This window comes from Drosophila subpulchrella, chromosome 2R (genome assembly GCF_014743375.2).
Source record: "Drosophila subpulchrella strain 33 F10 #4 breed RU33 chromosome 2R, RU_Dsub_v1.1 Primary Assembly, whole genome shotgun sequence".
Taxonomy (NCBI): domain Eukaryota; kingdom Metazoa; phylum Arthropoda; class Insecta; order Diptera; family Drosophilidae; genus Drosophila; species Drosophila subpulchrella.
In genome coordinates this window covers 11,710,916-11,736,991 of record NC_050611.1, presented here as the reverse complement: position 1 = coordinate 11,736,991, position 26,076 = coordinate 11,710,916, and the positions used below count along the sequence as shown (strand labels likewise).

Below are 26,076 nucleotides of genomic sequence, written 5' to 3'. Positions count from 1 at the left end.
TTGCGACAATTCGCTGCGGCAAAGGAAATCGTACAGCAGCAGCTGGAAAATGCGAAAATGCGCAAAATCGCCGTCCAGTGTCCCATGTTCAATGCCCAGTGCAAAATCCCAGTGGAATGGCCATACATTCCGCACTGTAATGGCATACGCATCCGCTGACCACCGATTTGTGCCCCAATATCCCTGGGCTGACGATAAGGGGTCGACTGCCTTAGGGAATATTACAGATTTACCTATTACTCAATTGACTGATTAGAATATCTAATAAAAAGAATTAACTGGGATTGGACACATACTTACAAAGCCACACTGCGTATGCGCAATTTGTTTCAAAGAAATATTTCAAAAGGCAACGCTGCGTATGAGTTATGCTGATATTGAGGGTTGTAAAATAAATTCATGATTCTTTAAATATTACAGAGCTGAAAACAAATGAAGTTTAATTCAAAAGATTAAATAAAACGAAATTTAGTATATAACGCTTGTTGTTTACAAACTTTTATTTTATTTTAAACTATAAAAAATGTCAAAGCTTACAAAATTAGATTACATTTTGAAGCTTATGGATTTTTAATAATCATATTTTTAAAAGATAAATAAATTTAAAATTTAAAAATGTAAAAGCTGAAATTAATTGTAGTGATTTTATAAAATGCTTTTACTTTAAAAATGCTTGTTGTTTTTTAACCATTCCTAATCATACAAATATTTAAAGCATATGTAATCAAAGCTTTTGTTGATTCATAACGAAAATTTAATTTTTGGTAAACTCCAAAACAGTTCGTGGAAGTAGACTTGATGAAACTAGTATATTTTTGATTCGTGTATATATTTAAAACCATGAATCATGAAATCATTTTACAATCTGGCAAACGAATATATTTAGCTGTATTAATTATGCAAAACCACATAGAATTCAAAATCCATAAAAATAAGGGCGGTCAAAATAAGAAATCCTGTTCTCACCCCTTCAGATAGTGTATTAAAGTAAGCAAAAAATTATCATTTTGAGCAAAAGCAACATTGCGTATAAGCGATTACTTTGAAGCTAATTTAAAATAATTAAATTTGTAATATCTTCATAATAATACAATAATATTTTATTTTTTAATATCTTCACATGCCTTAAATGCCCCGTTGTTTACCCTCAAAGCCTTACCAATTTCGTTACTAATGTGGACCTAATGAACATGCTTATGTACATTTTAGTAGTCCTTTCAATAGATGTAACAAATAATCAAAATTCAGCCCAATCCCATCCCATCGTGACCTAAACCCCTTTCGAAACTTCCCGCAATGGCCAAACGCGACATCCTCCCCGTCTTTCCCTCCCGGGCCAATTCGGTGATCATGAAGCAGCGGGTTCTGGCGGCCAGGAGGGGCGTGGGTCTCCTCAAGCGGAAGCGGGACGCCATCGACATGAAGATGCGGGAGCTGCGGCGCATCCGCTTTGACCAGGATGTCGTAGGAGACGAGATGATGAGACAGGCCATTTTCTCGATGGCTAAGGCCAATCTCCTGGGAGCCGACTTCAAGCCGCAGATGGTGAGCCACAGCCCAGTGGCCACCGCATATCTCCGCCGAACGGAAATCAAAATTGTGGGCGTGAAGCTCAACTGTTTGGAGCTGGAGAAGTCGGGCATTGGAGCCTTTCCGCTGGCTGGGCTCAGTTGTGGTGGCATGCAGGTTCAGCGGATCAGGGATTGCTATACGAAGGCACTTGATGCCTTGGTATCGTACGCCTCCCTCGAATATCAAGTTCGTATGTTGGAGGCAGCCTCGCTGCAGACCAACATGAGGGTCAACGCCTTGGAGCATGTGGTAAATATGCGTTTGATATTCATCGTAAATATTTTACATTTCACTTCTTGGTTCCTTAATGATACAACTTTTGAATTTTTCTATCAACGGAATTCGATTTTGGTGTTCTTGGTCCTTCAATAATCCAAAAGAAATTTGTTTCCTAAGCAAACATTTGAATCGATTAGTATGTATATTGCAAAATGTTTTATACTAATATTTTAATATATTAATAAATTTTAAAACTGTCTTTGGTTAAAAATAAATTTAAGAGCTTTTACTATCTTACATTGTGTTAAATGGTTTTTCAATTATTTTCGGAACACTTTATTTAAGGTTATCCCCATCCTGCAAAATACCTACAACTATATATGCGGGGAGCTGGAGGAGTTTGAGCGAGAGGACTTCTACCGCCTGAAACGCTCCCAGGCTAAGCAGCTGGAGGCCAAAATGGCCTTCACTGAGCTGATCAAGACCAAGAATATGACCGACGAGGAACTGGAGTCCTATGTAAAAAAGAACATAGGACAGGCGCGTCCTGTGGCAGACACCCTATTCGATGACGACGCTTTCGACGAGCGGGAGGTCAAGAGACGGGTTCGGGAGGCCCGGTTGTCCCTGAAACAGCGCCGTGAGTTGGCCAAGAAGGAGGCCTCCGAGCGTGGAGAGCCTCCCCCGACGACCACATACATCACCACTCGCAGCGCCATGAGTGTTTCGGGACGTCTGCGGGATCCGCGCGCCAGCAGCGGGGATCTGTACAGTACCAAGCGTATGATCCTCTCTGATACGAAGTCCATAGGTTCTGAAAGGAAGTCCATAAGTTCTGAAAGAAGGCCCAGCCAGGCAGTCAGTGGGACTTCAGCAAAGGAATATCCAGCAAAGACATCTGCAAGACCAAGCATGGAACCAGCTGAAGAGAAGAAGGAATAAAGTCCGGTATTTTAGAAGCCCAATATCCAAATAAATTTCAGTAATACCATCTTAACTAAAATATTTTTTCAGTTAACTACGGATCCGATGTGCGGTATGGGAAGCTCAAAAAAAATAATTTTTTTCTTATTTCTCTCTTAGATTAAAGTTAGACTTAGACTCATTTGCTGCCAACTGAATTCAGTTAGAATTGTAATTGTCTTTGGTTAATATAGAGTTTTCTGTAAGACCCCGTCTTTTATATTGAGAAAAATTGTTCGCCAAAATTATTTAAAACAAAACAATTTTAATATTTTTAAGTTTTGCCGCTGTTTTGCTTTCTATACAAATATACAACATAGCGGTTGCTCGTGGTTCAGGTCGATCAAATCGTTTCCCCGGCGTGGAAATCGATTTCCGGCAATAAAGATCTCGATAATACTGATAGCAACACTGGGTATATCGATATCAACGCGCCGGCGCGACCGTTAATTTACAACCGAATTTATTTTCGACTTATGAAAAAGGGGGGGAGGAGCGGAGCAACAGCAGACGCTGCAGAAAAGAGAACGGGCGGGAGAGAGCTTAACCGGTTCGCGCTCTCGCGCCGAACGAGAGCGCGAAAAGGCGAGAGAGAGTGCCGCTGCAGGCTTTTCAAACTTACGTTTGCTGACAAATTTCGCATAGGCCAAATGTTTACCAATTGTAGTGGGTTCGATTCGAATACGTTTTTTGAAGAAACGCCAGCGACGCCGGACAGGGAGAAGGAAGGAAAGACAGAGAGAAAGCCGCGAAGAGAGAACCGAAAACAAGAGACGAAAACGAACGAGTGCGGGAGAGAGCGCGAGAGAGCGCCGTCGCTGCTGCTGCTGCTTGATATCGGGGAAAATAAAACCGTATATATGGCAACGCAGCTATTCCGAACACCCACAAAGTTTTGACTCGTCGACCGTTGCGGACGGAAATTCAGACTAGGATCGTGAGTTGCCAGAACACAACCAGATAGTACATATAGAGCAGTTTAGAGCTGTAGCCACACCACCACTCAAGGACCAGGAGCTGCGAAAGTTTCGCGGAAAAGCCCATTTCTCAATAATCAAGCAAACCAACGAGAAAAAAAAAAATATGAAACCAATATCTTTATAAAAACCAAATCCGAGCAACTCTTATATGTATTAGCGCCTCCCCGCCACATATCTACTATATAAAACGAGAATTCTGCCGTGTGCGCGCGTGTGTTTGGCATATTTCGCACAATAGATGAAAAAAAAAAAATAATGAAAAAAAAACCGAAAGAAAGAAACGCAAGGCGAAAATTTGTATTAAATTCGGCTGAAACAACAACACTACAGAATTTTAGAAACTGCCACGGCGAGGAAAAAAAAAGTGTCGGCGTCGCTGCTTTGGACGCTTTTATGATTTTTTTTTACCTCACCAAGCTGGCAGTTTTCTTCCTCTTCTTCCAGCTGACCGACCCCCAAAAAGTAATCCCCACCAAACCTCTCTTCTTGCTTCTTTTGCAGTGTGTTAATTAGTAAAAGAAAAAGTTAAGTTAACCGCGCGTTCCGTAATTCCACTCACACACATACCAACACCCAAGCAGCAGCAGCAGTAGCCGCAGCGGATTAAAACTTCGTCACTCTAGCAACAAAAAAAAAAAAACACCTACAAAAATGGTAAGTTTATGGGGGGCTGGAAAATGGCTGGGGAAAACATGTGCATCTTTATTTTCTGTTTACACAACGTGCGGCCATCATTTTCCATTGAAATTTCCACAGTTTTTGCGAAAAATCAAAGTCAGACAGCGACCCCCAGGGCAATTGCCATGGGTGCGAGCGGGACGGGGGCGAATGGCTTCCAATTAGATGTTGTTTATATGGTTTTAACGGCTTTCCACACACCTATATGTATGTGTATACACCCCAAACACCCCGTCGAAAAGCAGCTGTCCCCGGGAATTTCGTTTACATTTCGCACCCCAAAAATATATCATGCTCACGGGTAGAAAGAACTGGTTTTTTCTACAACCCAATATCGTTGTTTTACCAAAAAATTGGAGCGTATGCACCCCCAATAACATGATAGCTTATAACCCATTACTAAATACAAAGTAGTATATAGTCCTGATTTTGAAAATGTTTAAACTTACGTTGTAAACGAGAGGCATTTAATAGTTTTCTTGGAAACTGATGCTAGTTTATTCATTTGAAAACGGGATTTTGGCAATATGATCTTGTTGATTTGAAAAATGCATTTAAATTATAATTTATGTTTGTAATTTTCCTAAAGTGATGCATGAACTATAAGTACCCCTATTTGGTTTTTAAAAATTGTAAACCATCTGTGTCAAAAGTTGAACTTTACACCGGGGGTCGCTAAAAACAAGTAGTACAATTAAATAGCAATGTCAAGTAGTAAGAATTAACACACTTGTCACGTCAACCGTCAAAATTATTATTTTGCCAAGGCTGTCGCACACGGAATGTTGACTCTCGATCGGGTTCGCCCTATAATAATTCCATGACGTCCGAAAAATAACCCCTCGAAACCCAATCAGGCGTGGAAAAGTGGAAATTCTTATCAGCATCTCGAGCAAACACCTCATTTTCCGACCTCCCTAGTTTCCCTCTGGCCCAGGATCATAAATCAAATGTGATTTTAGCCAATTTGTTGAGCATTATGCACACACAAACACACACACACATGCGCGTTGCCATCGGCACTTTTATCAGCAATTTTTCAAAGATCCCCGCAAATTATAGAAAAAGCCCCCCTCCATTTTGCTTATCAGTGGAAAATGCGTGAATATATATGTATATATGAACAAATATATATTGATGAACAACAAAGTTGCCGGGGCCGGCATTATCGGTCTCTGCCTTGCCCCGCCATTCGTTGTTCGCTTTCTGGTTGTATTTTTTATTTACCGCACATTTGGCCGCAAAAATTGAGGTTAGGCACGGCCCATGGAAATGGTGAAAAAAATTCTTTAGCGGAATTTCGCGCTGCGCTCTCTTTTTTGCTCTCTGCCCACTTGCGCACTCGCCGCTCATCTTAACCGTTTCGACGCTCTCTCTCTCGCCAAAACCGTTTCACACACTTTCGCGTCTCTCTCTGTGTGCAATTATTTCGTGTTCGTTATCAGTTCCGTTTTGTGCTGCGTCTCTCTCTTTCCGTTTCTTTCAGTATTTCAGCTTTTTTTTGCGCCTTGCGCTTGGCACTTTTATCGACGCCTGCCTTTTGTTGTTTTCTTCCATAACCGTTTCATTTGCCGCATTGCGGTTATTTTGCTGTTTCGCCTTCGTCTTTGTTCGTCCGCTTCGCTCGTTCATTCGTTCGGCTCGCGGTATTCGTGTGCGTGTGTATATGAGTGATGAGTGTGTGTGTGTTGGCGGCTGCCTGTTCCACTTTGCCTTTTCGCACAAGAATTTTATTGTAACGGCACAGGCGAATGGCGGGGAATGGGGAAAGCTGCAAGTGAAGAGTAAGAAAAATTCCTGCTAGACGCCGCTTAACCACATAATCCAATTTTCTTGTCGCCTCTTCTTGCACCTTCTTCTTCGGTTTCTTCTCTTTCTGTTTGGTTTTCCCTGCGCCTTTTGATAAGAAAACCGCACACCCACTTTATCGCCCCACCCAACCTCCGCCCCATATTAGCCTCATCTGGCGTCGCCTAATTTAATTAGCGATTTTTACAGCTTACGCAGAATGCAAACAGCTTTTAATTAAAATATATCGCATCGTTTTTTGTACGTGCCCAATTTGTTTTTGTGATTCGACTTCTAACTTTGCCCAAAACAAACGGTTGCCAAGGGTTTTTGCTTTTACTGACTGATCTTCAAAGTTTGTTGATCCCTTAGCTCGGCTAATTATGAGCAATCTCTGTAGTACAATATCTTCTCTCATTTGTTTTACGTAGAGAAATTAGCTAACATCCATATGTGTAAATATCCATGAGTCACTGTGTTCTTGGGCTGACTTCATCGATCATATGGCTTATGATGAATACCCCCGATGATGTGAGTGGCATATTAAAAATGGCAAATGACTGGCTTTTGGCTCAGTTAGCACAGTTGGTTGAACCTCGGTTCGGATGCACTGAATTTGTACCCAAAAACCAAACTTGATCGTCATTCATAAAACCAAACCAAACCCAATGAAACCTCATGAAACCAGTTGGGACCGGCAAAAAAAAGAAGAAAGGAGTAGACAATACAACGGTAAACCGGCAAACTTGGCTTCAACATAAATTTCCAGTTAAGACTTGTTTGGAGTTGTATTCACAGTCAAACTTCTTTAAGAGCAATTTTATAAAGATTGGGTTAATGTGAAAAGTTTCCACTGAAAACTGAAATTCGTATAATAATATTCTTATTTGTATAATGTTTAGCTCAAAAATGAATTAGTTCATATAAGCTATAAAAATAAAAATGAATGTAGTTACTTGGTAATGAGCCTTAATTTTTTTTGGGGAAATTTATAACTTCATAATTTTTGAGACCTTTTTTTAAAAGAAGAATGTTTAAAATTTAGATTTAAGTATTGTAAATTTCTTAAAATATAATTTAAGCTTGATCTGTAAGTATAGATCTATTAAGTTTCGTATTACTGTTAAACCTTAAAATGGTTCAGAACACAGAAACTACTAGGGTCAAAAAAGAACGTAGAGAGGTTAATGAGTTATTTTTTTTTGGGGAATCTTATGACTAAGTAACTTAAATGTTAAATACACAATATTTGTCATAATCATAAGAGATTATTTAAGTTGGAATTATGTATTTTGGCTGATTATGAGGTCAAGCTGGATTTCACATTAATCACCGCCATAATGAAATAAGCCTGATAAATACGCCCAGCTTGAGTCCTGCTCCAAGGCATTAAATTTCGGAAGGCACTGTGTTTGCCTTGATATAATAACTTCCTCGGGATGCCGTGGGCGTCTGATTGTGCATACAAATGGATTACCAATTAGGCATCGAACCCCCTCGATTGACTGCCACTGCCATTAATGGCTATCAGTGGGTGGGGTCTGTTGTCGTTTGCATTTGTTGCCATTTAAAGAGAGAGCTTCAATCTGCTTTTTCAGTGGGGATCTGAACTTCGATAGGTCTTTCTGGCTTAGTCACGCCTGCCAATGACATAACCCAGTTGAAAAGCGTTTTATCTGCTCAGACCGAGGCGATAAGCTGGGCAAATTCAATTGAACGCCAACGCATAATAATAAAAATGAAAAAAGAAAACAGGTGCCACCAACGCTTCTCTTATTTGCTGTTTAAATTTACTGAAATTCCCCGATTAGATAAGGTCAAGCAGGGCGCTATAATACCAATACCAATTGCTGATTTGGCTTTAACTAAGTTGGTTTCTGTTTCACCCAACGGAAGTTGTCCATAAAGGTTAGCCAACATGTCTGAGAGCCCAGTTTGCGTGTGATTTTTAAGGAATACGATTTGGCCTTCAAGGTAAGGTTCTTAATTTGGTTGTACCAAAGCGATTAGATAGGGGAATTGGTTTCGTGTTGGGGAAATTCACAAAGGCATGCTTTGCTTTCAACTGTGGTGATCTGGAACCACCACTTAATTGGAATAACTATAGATGGGGCGATAGATGCCTTTATGCAATGAGGCAAATTAAGTTGTAATTACATAGGATCGGTAAACAAACAATCGTTTATATACTACTGTTGCTATATATTCCATCTTTCAACACTTATCAGCTTGAACAAATTTATATGTATAAGTCTCCCTCTGACGCAGGCAAAGTTTGCTTTTGCATTTTTGCTTCATGATTAATAATAATTATCGCAAGTCAAACCAGGCCTTATATTATACTCGTTAAATTCTTGAGCTTATCGGTGAGTTGAGAGCGAATTGCCCAAATAAACACTAATGTGCCATAAAACAATAACAGGCAAACGGGAATTTTATACGCCCGGTTTTGGATTTGTTGCTAGAACATGAGAACATTAGACTTTGAGGATCGTTTTTCGCTATAGCGGCTATACCGGCTCCTGAACCTGACAACTGGCACGTCTCTTGTCGCATATACATCACTCGTATGACAATAATAAATTTTGGTTTTGGGTGTCTTACTGCCGGTTCTCATCTACCACTCCTCTTTACTTCAGAGCTTCCCTGGCCTCTTGTTTATTCAGTCGCTGACGTCAGATTTTGTTGATTCAGCGGAAACCTAACACCTTTTTCAAGATACCCGTGCATAGATACAGATACAATTGTATCTGGGCGACTTGCCTTGCGACAAACAAACAATACGCAAAATTATTCAAATTAAACACAATTGTTCTCCTTTTTCGTCTTTTGTTGTCCCTAATTGTATTCTTTGGTAGTTTTCCATGTTGACATTGAAATGCAATCGAGATTTCGTTGAAAAATATTTCACAAAACCGACCTGGTCGAGTAGAATAGTCAATAGCAGTAATATTTATTTTGTAAACAATTTGTAGAGAAAGGTTTAATTACAATTGATAATGGTGTGTCTGGAACTCAAAGTTGTGCATCTAATTAATGCGGTATTCATTTGTGTACTTACAGGCCGATCAGCTGACAGAGGAACAGATCGCTGAGTTCAAAGAGGCATTCTCGCTATTCGACAAAGACGGCGATGGCACCATCACAACAAAGGAGTTGGGCACAGTCATGCGCTCCCTGGGCCAAAACCCCACAGAGGCCGAGCTGCAGGACATGATCAACGAGGTTGATGCCGACGGTAAGTTTGGGGAAAAATGCAAAAACCGGGCAAGAATTGATAAAATATTAGATCATACATTTTTGGGAGTGTTATAATAGATATCAAGTCAGTCAAGCGATGTTTTCGAAACCTATAACCTATGTAGCTGCGTATTTTGCTGAAAAATTCACGTATGATGCTGAAGAATTCGCGCACAGTGCTAAAGAATGATTTAATATTTTTAGAACGGTTATAAGAATTTCAGTTACGATCGAGAAAGCAAACAAAAGACGTTTTAAGTACTCTGTTTGTATGTGTACTTGTAGGAACGTGAATTGCCCTTAATTTATTTGTAGCCACAAATTATACGACTTGATGAAGTCAGACTCTAAAACTTTTGGCTACATGTGCAAATGATCCGATTTGCTATGGTTTCAGTCGTTCAGCTCGGTGCCAGTTATAAACACACTGGCGATATCCCCTACTAACCCGATCCCGAGGTTTCTAATTTTGTTTACCCCAATCTATTGCTGTTCTGGGCCTAATCCCTCTCACTCGTTCCGTTCTCCTCTTTTCGCAGACAGACATAGATCAGACCAATATTTGTACGACAAACAATGGGTGGAAAAAAATGAAAATCATTTCTTGGCTAAAAATATGCAACAAAAACACGTCATAGGCATTAAAAATAGATGACTAAAATATTTTGGCTCTTTCCCGTGTCTTGTCTTTGGCAGCCGCTGCTGTCAAAATTTTTTGTTTTCCGATGGTATTTCATTTTTTTTATTTTGAATTTTTGAGTAAAGGTGGTTGTTTGCCTAGCTCAAAATCTCGGACAAGTTTTAGTGTAACAAACTTTTTCGGGAAACGAAGAAGATCCATTTTTATTTCTGGTGCGAGAGGAAATCGAGCGGCAGGCGCCTCGCGCCAAAAATGTGGCAAAATTGAAAATGTGTCGCCCATTTTTATAGCGTGAGGTTTTTCACCTTTTGGCGGAAAACTAGATTGCTGCAAGTGTGTGGAGTTAAAAAAAGCTTTCCACTCTATTTTAAGCACTTAGGAAATTTGAAAGGGAAAGATTTTTTTTGGTTTTATTTTGAAGGATATTTTATTTTTACCAAGCATTTAAGTTTATTCAGTTCCTTGAAAGATGTTAGTTTAGATATTTACTATTTATTTATGTTTCCTGTACCTATTTTTGTATTTTTTTTCCAAAAGGGTGCGTTAGAAGTAAATTTATCTGGAAAAAGATACTTTTACCTCACTTTTTCATACGTTTTGTAACTGTCCCCGCCCAATTTGTATTTGTTTTCGTTGTTCCATTTTCTTTGCGAGTTTTTCTTGGTTTGTTGTTGCTGCTGTTGCGCTTGCACGTGGAAATGCTGTGCGCATGTTGTCGAAAATATCCAGGACAAAATCTGCAAAGTCCTGCACAGAATTTGTAGCGCAGGCGCCCTGAAAACTCTCGCACAATTTCCTTCTTTTTTCCTCCAAACAGTTAAAGTGTTGCAATCAAGGAAAAGCAAAGGGGTTTAGACAAACGGGGAAGGAGGGTGGATGTACTGTTTATCAGGGCTAAAAATAGTAGTATGCTTTATGGCAAGGGGGTCGCCACTTGGGAGCCCCCTAACAATTTTGCCAACTTTATTTGCTGGAATTTGCATATGTGCAAAACTTTTTCATTGAGTGGAAAGCAAAATGTTTTGGCAACTTTATTTTCCAGCGTTTAGTATTTTAAATTACTTGAAAAAAAAGTTGTTCCCCCTGCTGAGTGACTCCTCTAATTTACGATCCCACAAAGGAATGCATTTGCTGGCCGAAACTAACTTGGCAACCCGAATCACCCACTCACATGGCCCACTCACACTCTCGTTGGCAGGAATCCACGGCAGGCAGGAATCTGACGGAAACATTAAACATTCATTACTTAAAATTTTGTTGGCGTCTCGTCGCAGGCAGTTGACGATGGCCAAACTGCCAGCTTCTGAGTATCTGAACTGCATGCAAACGACCGCATTAGTTGTCGACAGGGGGAGGGGTACCAATGGGATTGTCCAGAAATATAAATTAAATTTAGCAAAAGGAAAAGTAGTGTTTTCACTGGAAATATCCAATGGGAGAGACACATTACAGTAGACATTTTAGTTTTAACAGCTTAAATAATATACATACACAGTAAGGTGATGTTTTTTTTTTTGTAGCACTAAATGGGTACTATATATTAACGAAATCTGGACTTATTAATTCTAAAGTTCTTAAAGCCCCTTTGCTTAAAAAACTATAAATTTATACGATCTCTATAAAATTGAATATTATTAATAAGGTCTAATATGGTTATCTTAAACTGTTATGAAGATCTCAAAGTTTAGGAAATAATAACACCAGTTTACAAAAAAAAATTGATGAAATACGCACTTCAGGAAACCTTTGTTTTCCGGTAAGATACATCTCCCTGATTAAGAAAAGGACATTTAAAATTTTTTCTATGGTACCAATTTTTTTTAAAGTGTAAAAAACGTTTTTCGCACCTTTTTATTTTCTAACTCCAGTTGTGATAAACCGAATTCGGTCATTAAAGACTCATTTTACAGGTAATGGAATGCCCTTTAACTTTCTTATACACATCATTGAGTTCCATTCATTAGTTTAGAAGCTACACTTCGTCAAAGTTGAAAAAGTTGAAAAAAATGCAAAAACGCTGGCATAAATTGCTTCTTTAAAAATACACGCCTAAAAACCGAAATTAGTTTTATGTTGTTTTCTTAAAGGCTGAACCTTAACGGAGAATATAAGCCATTGATCACGACAATCCGTTGGTAAATCGATTTTTTACAGATTTTTAAACGTATATACCCAAGTGCAGTGTTCGGGAGCAGCGGCCGTTAAACATTATTTTAAATTTTCAGTGTTGGGGAACGTAAGAATTTGGTGCAAGTTGTAGTGCATAACGTCAGTTTCCTTGCTATTTCCTTGCTAAAAATATATGAAAATGATTTCCTTGTAACTGCAATCGCATACTTTTTAGCTTGCCAAGCACTAATAGCAAAGAAACTGACGTTATGCATAACTACTTGCACCAAAATCTTACGTTCCTCAACACTGAAAATTTAAAATAATGTTTAACGGCCGCTGCTCCCGAACACTGAACTTGGGTATATACGTTTAAAAATCTGTAAAAAATCGATTTACCAACGGATTGTCGTGATCAATGGCTTATATTCTCCGTTAAGGTTCAGCCTTTAAGAAAACAACATAAAACTAATTTCGGTTTTTAGGCGTGTATTTTTAAAGAAGCAATTTATGCCAGCGTTTTTGCATTTTTTCCAACTTTTTCAACTTTGACGAAGTGTAGCTTCTAAACTAATGAATGGAACTCAATGATGTGTATAAGAAAGTTAAAGGGCATTCCATTACCTGTAAAATGAGTCTTTAATGACCGAATTCGGTTTATCACAACTGGAGTTAGAAAATAAAAAGGTGCGAAAAACGTTTTTTACACTTTAAAAAAAATTGGTACCATAGAAAAAATTTTAAATGCCCTTTTCTTAATCAGGGAGATGTATCTTACCGGAAAACAAAGGTTTCCTAAAGTGCGTATTTCATCAATTTTTTTTTGTAAACTGGTGTAATTTATGGCTAGGAGAAAATAAAACTTTCTGTAATATTCTAACGCTTGCAAGTAATATTGTAAGGAGTTAACCCCTTACCGTGCATTTTTGTCTGGTTTGCAATAAATTTAGATCTGTGCAAACGTTGACTGTATTTCTATAGAGCAATGGAAAATGCCCCCAAACTATATTTAGCAATGCCACTGCGCGCGAAAAAAAAAACTTATTAAAATTGTAAATTGTCTGCAAAATTTTGCGAGCAACGTTGCGAATCGGCAGAAGGGGTAGGGGGAGTGGAAGTGATGGGGGCGGGATTGGCAGGAAAACGTAATGGAAACCGAAACCCCCGCCAGACACTGGCCATCATCATAATCGCCATCGGCAGCGCGATGAACATCATAATTATCATAATTGGGCTGCGCCGGTTCGTCAAAGTCGTTCGTTCGGGCCAGTCTAAGAAGCGTCTAACAAAAATGGCAACAAATTTCTCAATGCTTTTGTCTGTCGCCCCATACCAATATGTACTTTTGTGTGTGGTGGTGGAGGCTTTCCTTGGTATTTGTTTTTTTTCTTCTATTTTTTTTTTTGGTTGGTTGGGGAAATCCTATCGACAAAGCCAAAAGCAACAGAAAATCGCGTCAAATGTTTTAAATAGAATCATAAACAGAAACGGAGGCAAGACAACAAGCAACCAAACAACCGAAACCGAAATCGAAATCGCAACAGAAATCGGAATGAACTAAAGCCACCCGTCGATATTTTATTTAATATTCTTTGGCTATTTTCGAAATATATATTTTTGGCTTTCAATGCGGTCATATTGAATAATAATAATACTTAAATTAGCCCAAAGTGTAATTGATTTTTTCCCCCACAAATTTAAGCATTGAGTGCAAATTATTTAGAAATGGAATCGCCTCCAGATTTTTTCTGCTCATTTGAACTTGAGTGCTGAATCAGTTAAATCGTTTTATAAACCAAATATTTTCAAGGCGCCATAAAGTAGAAACGTATTATTTACTTTTGGGCTACGAGTGTTTTAGAGTTCATTCTTTTTTATTTTATGAAACTTATTTTTTGGGGTCAAAGTTTCTGACATGTTATCTCCATCATTAAATCTAAATTGCCCCTGGGAGAGCATTTTTGTTTTTGCCAAAGTTGAAAAGAGCTTGAACCTCTGCGTTTCTAGCAATCATATACTGAAAGTTTTCTCCAGCGAAAAACCATTTCCAGCAAAGTAATAAAAAACACATTCAATTCACAAGAAACAAAATGATAGCCACAATGAACCACGCTCCATTTGGTTTTGAGGGTAGCAGAAAACGGAAAACTGAAAAACATTTTATACTGTTTTGTTCCATTTTATGGACAAAAGGCTCTTCTGGCCATGCCGCCTGCTCTCTTCGGGATGGCTTGAAAAAGTCAGTCAATAACAATTAAGGCCAAAAGTTGTGCGCCCCCTTCTCCATCTCCCCCCAAAAAATGAGAACTATTTTCAACTTAAAACCAAGTCAAGCCGACGAACGAAACTTTTTCAATTAGTATAACAAGAATTTCGGTTGGACCACTTCATTTGCGTTTCACTTAGAGGATAACCTCAGGAAAATGTTTGGCTAAATTCTTTAACAAATTTCCATTCCACTTGGCTGAGCCAGGCGATAAAGGAGCTAGATAAGAGAGAGTGATTCAACAGAAATGGGATTAGGCGGACTTATCTCTCGCACTCCACCTCTACAAGGTGGGTGGTCCACACACGCTGGCGTCTTTCGGAACCGCTAGGAAAGTTTGTTTGGGGCTTAGGCAAATATGAAAATATGCTCGATTATATACCCACCACCTCCCAGGGATTTGCCAACGTCGAAATGGCAACACGATGAAAAGCTTTAAGTAGTGTACACAGCCCCGGGGTATTCTCGTTTTTATATAAGGCGTTGGAATGGAGAGCAAACTTGGGCATAATGATGAGAAATGCTGGGTGCCTTTATCCCTGACTTGAATTTATTATAACGCTCCGGGGAGGAATTTAAATTGATGGTATTGTATGGTATGAGGATGGTGCGGATGGAATCCCCGAAATCCCACCCACAAAGTATGCAACGAAATTAATTGTTATTCTTTATGCTTTCCGCACAGGCAACGGCACAATTGACTTCCCAGAATTCCTTACAATGATGGCACGCAAAATGAAGGACACCGATAGCGAAGAGGAGATCCGGGAAGCCTTTAGAGTTTTCGACAAGGACGGCAACGGCTTCATCTCGGCGGCCGAGTTGCGTCACGTGATGACAAATCTGGGCGAGAAACTCACAGACGAGGAGGTCGACGAGATGATCCGTGAGGCTGATATCGATGGTGACGGTCAGGTCAATTACGAAGGTGAGTAATCTCGGAGATAGGCATCTAAAACAAATCAGAGACCGTTTTATAGTTCCAAAATTATTGTAGTTGCTGAGATGCGGGGTCTCCATAGTCTAATAGTCTTCAAAATAATACGGTTTTAGTTGGAAATATAATAATTTTTAAATTTTTCGAAGGAAATACCTTTTATATCCAGCAATTCCACAAAATGTAGTAAAAGTTCTAAAAGAGATCAAAGAAAATTGAAAATAAGTTTATGGATTGTTTAGTTTAAAAAGGTATAACATCTTTTAACTGATAAATTACTGGCTTAAAATATTTAGCTACGTGAAAAAACAGTCTCGAAACTAGTATTTTATCATGACACATATGGCGGTACTTAAAAACAGAATGAGAAAAAGTTAGATAACTTTTACCGAATAACACTTTAGCAAGGTTTTAGCTTGTACATAAAGAGATGATGAAATATGGGTAATATTTTCCAATAATCTGCATCGACATATTGATTTTGTAAGGTGTCGCTTACGCTATATTACGCTGTAATGGCTAGATATTTTAGTGTTTTTGTGGGTCGCGTGTTGGACCCTAATTGGATCTGTCTATAGCACCTGTCGAGAAACTAAAACAACAGCGGCAGTGATTGAATCACGGGCATCGCATTTGAGTCACAATTGGCACTTGGCTGTGTCATATGGCTTTGCTAATTAACCAGATCTCTCTGCGCCCCCTTCCCTGACTCATTATAGTAATACCTACTTTCAGTGCTAGCCGTATAAATCTATATATATAGATACAGAGAGACAGATATAAAACAAATATCTCTCGCCATGTGCAGTGCATTTTTATTTGAAATTTTCGTGTTTTGTGTTCTTTGTAATTTTTTAATTGCTTGAAAATTGATTTTTCAATTGAGCAAACAACAGGCAAGCGAAAAAAATAGTCGGAAAATAAAAATAGCTAAAACAATAAAACAGAAAATGGAACAAATTTGAAAACGCGAAAAAATCCTCGCAAGTTTTCAACAGATCTCCCAGGGCATATCCTCCCACTCCCTTGGCTCTGCGCGAAATTCCTTTTGTTGTTGGGCACACTATATAGAGACCGGGAAAAGTAGCAATTAAAATCGGACAGTATTTCCACCTACATATGTATTTGCCTATCCGTATATATGTTGATCTTCAAGTTCAAATAGAAATCGTTTTTGGCTGCCGCCGAGGCATTTCTCGGATCAAATAGATTAATCACAAGTAATTTATGAACAAAATACATAAAAATAGGGAAAAGTTTAAACAAAAGCGAACGGAAGAATGATGATCTACATTTATAATCATTATCTAAAAGTACTTATAGTGAAATTTGTTAATAGATTCTTTTTGTATAAAATCGAACATTGATAAAGGGTGTGAAAAGTAGGATTAGTTGATAATAAGGAAGTGGGGAATTTGAAATGGTTCTTCAAACTGTCAGGTAGTAGTATCTAATTGTTACGAGGAAGGTGGATTTGTCAGAAACCTCAAGTAGTTTAGAATCAGGTGATAATGGTATTTTTCCAATTTATTCCAGTATTTTTCGGAATAAATTTACTAAGAAAAGTGCATTTAATGGTAAATAAAATCCAGCCTTTTAAAAACATTCCAAATTATCATTCCCCCGCCATATATCACTCGGCATTTAAACTTTTCCTGTGCCTGCTCCCAATCAGCAATTTTTATGCCTTTCGCCACTTTTCTGCCGCCCAAAATTGAAATGTTTTTAAAAGCCAAAATAAATGTCGCGCGTAAATTCCACACTTAAATGATTAACCTGCCGGGGCAAACAGCGAACAGCACACAGCTCGCGGCGCACGGCAACAGTGCGAATGGGAAACAACAATTAAAATAAAATATATAAATATTGTGCAATATTCTTTAATTTCCCCGTACATTATCTTGTGGATTCTGGGGAGGTTTTTGGGGGATTGGGGACTTGGGGGGTCGGAAAATTGGGGTGTTATGTAGGGGATGGCATGAACATTGACCGAGCGAATGAATCTCACTCGCCTGGCCGTGTTTTTTCGTTCAGTCAGCGGAATCAGCATAACGTAAATATAAAATGCGCATTGTTGCCATTTTGCTTATTGCCAATTAACCAAAGTCTTTATTGTTGTCTTGCCGGCTATACAGTGTGCCGGGTATATCCCCCAATCACCCCCGATCCCCCTCCCCAAAACACCCCCCACTTTCTCACTCTTCGGTAATTTTGCAAGTGAAAATTATATGGCGCAAACAATGAATATGCAGAGAAAGATATTGGGGAATGGGAATGGGTATGGGAATGGGAATGAGATGAGAATTACTTTGGCCAAGTGCCAGATAGAAAATGCTGTGCAAAGGGAACGTCGGCAGATACGAGAGCCAGAAGAAGAACCAGTCGAAAATCAAATAAAATGTTAAACAAAATACAAAGAACAACAAATTAAACATTAGCACAGGGGCGAGGAAAATTAAATGAACACATCCCAATGTTTGAGCGGAGAGAGGGGGTGAAGATGAATTCCAAAATTAGCTAAAAAAAAAAGAAAATAATATACCTTAGCAAAGATAGAACTAGTAAGTTTGGCGAATGTAAACAAAACGACGAAAGATAAACAGCAGAACCACAAAAACGCCAAACGACGTAATGAGGGGGGTATTGCGGCAAAATCGGGGGGCTGGTGGGTCTCTAAAATAAAATCCAAGAAAATTTGCTTAAAATGTTTTGTTGACCAAGAGACGACCGGAAAAGTTGCAACTCGATCGGGCTTAATTTCATTTTAATTGTCTTATCTAACAGCGAGGAAAACCCAACCCACTAAAAGTCTTCAACAAACTATTAGCCATGGAAAAAGCACTGAACAAAAAAATTGTTATAAAAAAAAATAAAATAAATAGTATACAAAAATATATTAGAGATTAATATTTTAAAGAAACTTAAATATACATATATTATTGCTTAACCCAACATTTTCTTAAATTGTAATATATCAATTTTTATTCTCAGTGCAAATAACTGGCTAACTAATGGGGCGCGGCCCAAGTGGAGGTAGTGATGTTTTAGGACGAAGATTTAATCAAAGAAGTGAAACTTGGGCATTTGCATGTGGGCAAATGTCAAGGCCGACACCACAGGGGTTTCGATTCTTGTATATTTTGCATACGGCTTAGCCCTTTTCCGGGCGTTGCCTGAACTTTAGCTAATAACATTTTATTTTTAAGCCGTTTACGACCAGCGAAAGGGTTTAGTTTTATTATCAAAGGTGTGTTTGGCACTTTTAGTGCTGCTAGGTGGAATAATAATCCTATAAACGCCAGGTTAAGTGTTCCCATATTTTCGATATAGCAATCGATTGTTAAAGGTGGTTGATAAGCACGTTTCTGGGGCCAGACTTATTCGCTTGATGTAAACTAAGCAAGAAAAAGATTATATAGATTGGTTGAAGTAGGAGAATTAGAAATTGCTGAGAACTATGTGCTCATAAATTACATTTTGGGCATACATTAAACTTACTCCTTGAGAATTATCAAACTTTAATAGTAAAGTAAAGGTAAAACTTTGATTACTATTATAAATCGACTTCCTAATACTAATAAACCCTTGACCAAATTGTCCTGTAGTCAAATTAGGTTTTGCAATCCCGGAAAAACACGTTTGTCTCTTATTTTTGGCAATCCTATCTAAACCTATAAATTCTTGACCATTGGTCCCGAGGAAATCCACCCAATTACACGCCCACTCAATTTGCCCGTCCTATCTATGTCTTTTCGTGTCCCTCTCTTGTCTTCTTGTTTAAATATTTCAAAAATGCAATCACCCTAGGCAACGGCAAAGACAGGGAGACGAAGATGTGCAATCAACAAGAACAGATGCAGGCAGCGGCCGAGAATTCTTCTTTTCTCCTTTTAAAAATAGAAACAGGCAAACACCTGATAAATTGGGGACACCAACACAGGCGGGAAGACCCCGACTTTCAGTTCATCTGTTGGCTGTGCTACTCCTCGTCTCTTTTTTCTTCCTTATTGATTGAGTCGATGATGCTGAAGTTTTCTTTTTTTTTACAAGGGATATATGTAGGTAAAAGGGTAAATGTTGAAAAAAGGGTATATGGCTTTTGAACGAATAAGAATTTAGTTTGTTTAAAAACATATATAGATCTCAGGATCTATAAGAGATTTAATCCTTTTATAATGTATCTCTTAACTGCAATATTTGATTGAGTCGATGATGCTGAAGTTTTCATTTTTTTTTTTTTACAAGGGATATATGTAGGAAATATGGAAAATGTAGAAAAAAAGGATGGTATATGGATTTTGAACGAATACAAATTTAGTTATTTTAAAAACATACATAGATCTCAGGATCTATAAGAGCTGGAATCCATTAATAATGTATCTCTTAACTACAATATTTTTCATATAAGATAAATAGTTTTTTTACGCATTTTAGCTATGCAACGTTGGTTGTTGCAAGGTACTTTGTAGTCTAGACTCTTGAACACATATATCCCGTTTCTACCCATCAATTCGCGAACAATGCGGCAAGAGGCAACGTCTTTATTGCACTCTGCTTCCGTCGCTGCCAACGTCGCAGGCAGCATCCTCTGCTTTCTATTTTCGGATGGGGAACCGAAGAGAGTACATAATCTCTGGCGATTGACTGTCTGAGTCTTTGCACTCAATAAATTTTCCTTGGCTACACGCTCGATTCGACGGGCTGTGTGTATGCTGTGCGGCAAAGTGTTTTCATCAGACATCTCGTGACTTGCTCGTTTGTCTTATTGATTAGGTGGCCGTTGTTGGTGTTGCTGTTGCAGCCATAGTGTAATGCTCGTTTGCTATTGATTAATTGGCGTCTTAATTTAGTAGAAGGTTAATGACAGCGCTCAGCTATTTTCGATACTTGATTTGTTGTGTGAATTTTGTATTTTGTGTCAACTCGGTGCCTAAGTGGTTGGGAGTGCACTTTAAGTTGGGGACATATATAATTTGAAGTTTTTAATTGGGAGCAGTAGGTATTTTTGGTGTAGTAATAATACCTTGATGTTAGTAGCTACTAAAAGCGTTTATTTGATGAGAATCACCTATAAGTTGGAGTTCTTTGAAGTTATTAGATATATTTTTAAACAATTTAAATCATTTCCTTTTAAAACCCATACTAATTCACATTTCTTCTCTATCTTTGCAGAATTCGTGACTATGATGACATCGAAGTGAAGCGTTAAATTATTTCTTTTTAAGCCTTTCTATTTTTTTAAGATGTTGACGAAGACTGTAGCTGTGCGCAATAACATCGCGCCACGCTGTTGCTATGGACCCCAGTAAAAGATCTTAAAAGAAAAACAACAAACAACAACAAAGAGTTAAGCAAAAAACAACCAACATAATGAAGAATAAGAAGCAAAAAACATTTAAGAAACTTTAAAACAAATGAAACTTACACTTAAAAAAATGCAAAAGCAAAAGAAAATTTAAACAAGCAAAAAATGAAACAACAGAATTCAGAAAGAAAGAATTACATTAAACTGAGAGAAAAGGTTAAACGAAAAAACAACATAATTTTAATGCAACAACAAAAAAACAACAACCAAAACAGCATACTTAATGAAGTCACCGTTTAAAACCACAAACAACAACAACAACCAGCAGCAACAAACAAGAATCGCATGTTATCGTTTTGAATAACAAGAACAAGTCTATCACTACACTTAAACAAATTGAAGAGCATAAAGAAGGGCGAGCAGAGGGAGAAGCAAGAAGCAGCAGGATCCACCAGTATTGCCGATAGATGGCGCCACCAATGATGGTCAGCGCGCCACCTGGCGACGTCGGCGCGCAGCGGCTGCATTTTGTTTGAAAGTTTTCGAGTTAAAAAATAAATGAAAACCCGAATCTGTAAGCTAGTAAATTGTGTTTAAAGTATAAAGAAAAATTTGTCGATTTCGTTGCGAGAAAGAATAAAAATAAAAGCTAAACAAACAACAAATAAAAATACAAATAAAACAAAAACTGTTAAAGAAATATTTGAAATTTTTGCAAACTGGCAAAGTTTATATAGACACACACTCTACACACACAAGCCCTCTCTCATACACACACCACACCCACACAGAACACACACATAAACACCCACTCCCACACACAGACATGTCAGAAAAACAAGAAGTAAAATATATTATAAATACAACATATATATATTATAAATAATGTAAAATCAAACAACAACAAATTCTTCTTATTAAATTATATTTAAATTTAAAATTAATAAATATAAAGAAAAAATAAAACAAATAAAAATTACAAAAAAACAAAAAACAAAACCAACTACAAATACATTTTCGATATAAAATTAAATTAAAATCCAAAAATGTGGCGCGCAGCAGAAGATGAGGCATATTTTTGGGGGCTGTACGAGGACCAGTAGGACCGCAGTCCAAAAGGTCCTTGATAGGCAGCTTTTTTGTCGGCACTATTTGTAGCAAACTTAAGCGACACCAGACACGGCGATCTGACTATATATTAATATATGTACGAGCAGATTTAACATTTAACAATGCAAACGCCACAAAAAACACAACAGCAACAGATTTCTCTAGTACTTAAGCGGCAGCAAAACCAGTAAACCGAATATTACTATTACAAATATAAATATGAAGGAACTATATATATACATACATATAAATACCTAATGTACTTAAAGCAAAAGGAAAACCAAATCTAAAGTAATATAATTTTATTATAAAGAAATATAAAATTAAATATTTATATGAGAGACGAAGCGGAGGAAGAGCTGGACGAAGAAGCTAGGAGAAGATTTCATCAAACACACACATATAAAAGAAAAGGAAGAAAGGACGAAGTATGGAGGAGCAGCAGCAACATCGCAGGAGGCTCCCGCGAAGGAAGACGACTCTTAACAACAGGAGACGATGTAGAACAGTTCAGCATCAACAGTTCAGCATCGGAACAGTTATATATATAACTATATATATTTATAAATAAATTATACATATGAATTAAACTAGCTAAATGCAAAGACAATTGTCTTAAATGTAAGCAAATCAAGCGTGGATACAAGCAAAGTTTAGGCAAAAGCTAAAGATTGAGCTGGCTAAGCGTAACATTAATTAATATACGAACATAATGGTCTAAGTTGAAGTTAGTGCAACAACTGCAATTCCTGGCACCACAGCAACCGCAAGCTTTAACCCATCCGCTCTGTCTCCACAAACCAAACCACCCAACTACTATCTATCTATCTGTCTAACTGTCTTTCCTCTATATGTCCACTGCTGCCTAGTTAACGTTAATAACGATATAGAAAGTCGAATGAAAGTCTGCGCGACCAATGCTAACTAACTGAACCGTGCTCGGTTTTAATTTAATTTCATATCGAAAACCCTGTTTTTCCTTTTCTCAACTGTAACGAACTCGTAACGTCGTGATGTCTTCTAACCGATCTATCCATACACCATCCAATCCAATCCCATCCCACACCTCACCACGCCATCTCTGATCTTTCCCATGCTAACTCTAACTCTTCTCCACTGCATAAATCAACTGTGAGTATAACTTAACAAAGGCAGGAACACAAAGTCAACAGCTCTGCGTGTTTTCTACGTTATAATATTAAGTCGAGTTTTATAATTCCCTTTGTTTGCTTGACTTTGGACAGAACGCTCTGAAGGGCAACGACAAAATTTGAACAAAAACACCATTTGCGCTAATGAAAAAAACATAAAAATCAAGAACAAAAAAAAACACTTTTCTATAACTTTTTTTAACAAACAAAATAAAAAGAAGAAAACATTTTGTAGCGAAATTTGTGCAATGTTTTAAAGAAATGAACCTATATTGAAACCTAAATGAATTGCAGGCAAAATTTAACTCTAATCAAATGACAGACGAATTTTTCTAAATCTAAAAAAAATAGTAAAATCTAACTGACAATGTAAACTTTTTGAGCGGTCACTTTCCCTCGAAAGTAGGCTCTCAAGAATTTCCAGTTTCTTGAATGTCTAACGATACAGAGCATTTCCAATTCAAATGGGTTGCTGAAGTGCGTCAGTTGTGGCATTGAAGGCTGGATTCACTGAGTTTCTCGATTTCCAAATCAAAACTTGCATAAATATTTATCTTCGTTTGCAAAGCAGAAGGCAGTCAAAGAAATGGAAAGCAAAATCCATGAAAAAACAAACTTGTTAAAATATGCTAAAAGTGTTTAGCAAATTACAATATTTGGACAGGCAAAGAAACAAAACAAAGAACTCGCGCCTCTATCTATATATGCAGACATATATATATACATATAAATAAAGCTATATACAAGTTATATTTACGAATATTGTAAAAAATTGCAACAACCGATGAGAAAAACTATGAGCATTAACAAGCGAAACCAACAAGAACATACAGAAATTTCTTTGAAAAAAATACACAAACATTTTAAAAACCTCGAAACAAAAACCAAAATTGTCGTTTTCTTTTTTAACAATTTGTGGATTGGCTTACATTCTCACAGACACACCCCGCTCAATCATCACCAGATAGATATCGCTCCAATTCGGCCCCCAAGGATATGCTATCCACTGTATTGGATCTTCACTTGAGATCCATGAGCTCCACAAGTCAAGTTGATTTATAGATTAAGTACGGCCAGCGGATCGCCAGGGATTCCATTGGTTGAACTGCGGCCAGCCAACGACAACTGGAACCGGAAACGGAAGCTTCCCGATTTGAGAGATATTTGCCCCACACTATAATCCGATAAGAATTTAACAAGTTATACATTGAATGTATGCACTAAAACCACCTATTAAGAGATTTCATCGTAATGGAGAAAGCCTAAAAATATATGTATAGCGAATGTGCAAGTTATTCTTGATGTCCAATATACCATAACCATGTGTACCTATAAGCCAGGCAAGTAGAAGGCCCGTTCCTGCACTCACTCTCCTCAATTTGATTCGGAACTGCACTGAATGTCTATGAGAATAACCGATTGCCACAAGTAATAATGTAGCCATACAAGTATTTTCTTCGAATGAACGAATATTTCGGTACTTAAAATATGGATGTTAGTCTTGTCATAGATTAAAAGCGTAAAATGCAAACGTAGGCCTTGAATGAACTCAAATTATAAATGGTATATACGGATATTATATGATATTGATTAGAACTTATTGCGCCTAGAAAATAAATATATGTATAAAGTTAAGTGATAATTAAAGCTGGTAAAGTTTTTTTTACACATTTAGTTCGTATTGAATTTGTATCTATCGGGAAAAAAGTTGTATATATTTTAGAAACCTAATTTAGATTATTGTTCTCTTGAATTTATTGAAGTAACACTTTCTTTGACAGCCGAAAAGTATACAACTAGTTGTTTGATCTTTCAATACACCTATACCTCCCACACCACACATACACTGAACACATTTTCCGGTTTTTTGCAAAACACATTTGTTGTGGACTGCGGATTGTATGCATTACTCGAGCTACAGCTACAGCGCTCTGATACATCGATTCAGATTCAGATTTGAGGAATATACCAAAATGTTCTAAGTTTAAGCAAGCGAAATGTTAAACATTATATATCGAAATACGAAATATCCAAAGCTTTACCTACCAAAATAAAAGAAGAGAGTGCAACTATGCGGCAGCAGGCATAACTATAGCAAAGCAAGATCACCTAATCAAAACCAGTAACGAAATTTCATCCATAGGACAACAACTGACTCTATATATGAACTGTAACTTCTAAGCTCTAAATTGTAATTAAACTTATCGAATATGAATTTCCAAGAGGCAAACTATAAAACTGTTTATACCAACCAACCTTGAGACATGATTAAATAGAACAATCCGGTGGGCAAGGTGACAAGTATTAGGGTATTGCCACTACCCAAACAAATCTGCATAGCAAATATAAAATCAAATGCAAAACTAATTCCATTAACTAACACGTAAATCTGTGTAATCGGAAAAACAAAACCAGACAAAAGCGAATCGAATATAAAACAATTTTAATAATTCTATTCTACTTAACAGGCAAAAAAAAAACTAAATAAAGACAAAAACAGAATATACAATTTAAATGGTGTGTGTGTTTTATTTATTTTTACATTATAGAAAATGGTAAAGTAATAACTAAATAGTAGAAATGTGGTGAGCAATATTTGTAGCATTAAATTAAATGTGGTTTTTCCCCATAAGGTGGGATAAAAAGCTTCCCAAGTTGTGGAGTCCTGAATCTGTTTTCAAAGTGTCCTTTGCTGTAATCAAAGCTTTTGGATAGCTTGGTTATTTTACAATCTACATACAGAATTTATATTAGGGAATGTACATACTTATTTTCCATTTTTTACATGTATAATAGTTACACTACCGAGGAAAGAAAAATATCTGAGCTCCCGTATTTTTTTGTAACGCAAGTCATTTATGATAAATATTACTCATACGCAACAAGAGTATAAAATGCATACATAAATGACATATAACCTACCCTTAAATGTATATATAATGTTTTTTTTTTTAAGTTTGTATAAAAATGTATTCTAAAGTTAGCATTTCTGTATAAAGAAGTATCACTAAAGAAAGACAATTTTTGTTGCGTTCCACTCTATATCTTGTCTTAATTGCCTATAAACTTGCTCCATAAACCATCATACATAACCATCAATCAAAATGAAATTTAAAGA

The 26,076-nt window shown here is 37.4% G+C and overlaps 2 protein-coding genes across 3 annotated transcripts; both read left to right on the top strand.

Annotated features, from left to right (window-relative positions):
* The first annotated feature begins 1,221 nt into the window (after positions 1–1,221).
* Positions 1,222–2,919, top strand: LOC119550745 (probable V-type proton ATPase subunit D 2). Its single transcript, XM_037859665.1, has 3 exons — positions 1,222–1,821; positions 2,137–2,739; positions 2,806–2,919. Exons 1-2 carry the CDS (start codon positions 1,297–1,299, stop codon positions 2,731–2,733), a joined length of 1,122 nt encoding a protein of 373 aa, XP_037715593.1. The 5' UTR covers positions 1,222–1,296; the 3' UTR covers positions 2,734–2,739; positions 2,806–2,919.
* Positions 2,920–3,565: 646 nt separating this feature from the next.
* On the top strand, positions 3,566–24,632 carry LOC119551948 (calmodulin). 2 transcript variants are annotated; one of them, XM_037861639.1, is made up of 5 exons: positions 3,566–3,691; positions 4,236–4,388; positions 9,264–9,438; positions 15,141–15,383; positions 20,565–24,632. In XM_037861639.1, the coding sequence occupies exons 2-5, from the start codon at positions 4,386–4,388 to the stop codon at positions 20,591–20,593; spliced, it is 450 nt and encodes a 149-aa protein (XP_037717567.1). In that variant the 5' UTR covers positions 3,566–3,691; positions 4,236–4,385; the 3' UTR covers positions 20,594–24,632. The 2 variants fall into 2 exon arrangements, with proteins under 2 accessions (XP_037717567.1, XP_037717566.1); XM_037861638.1 differs by lacking the exons at positions 3,566–3,691; positions 4,236–4,388 and having other exon boundaries at positions 9,237–9,438.
* The last annotated feature ends 1,444 nt before the right edge of the window (positions 24,633–26,076 follow it).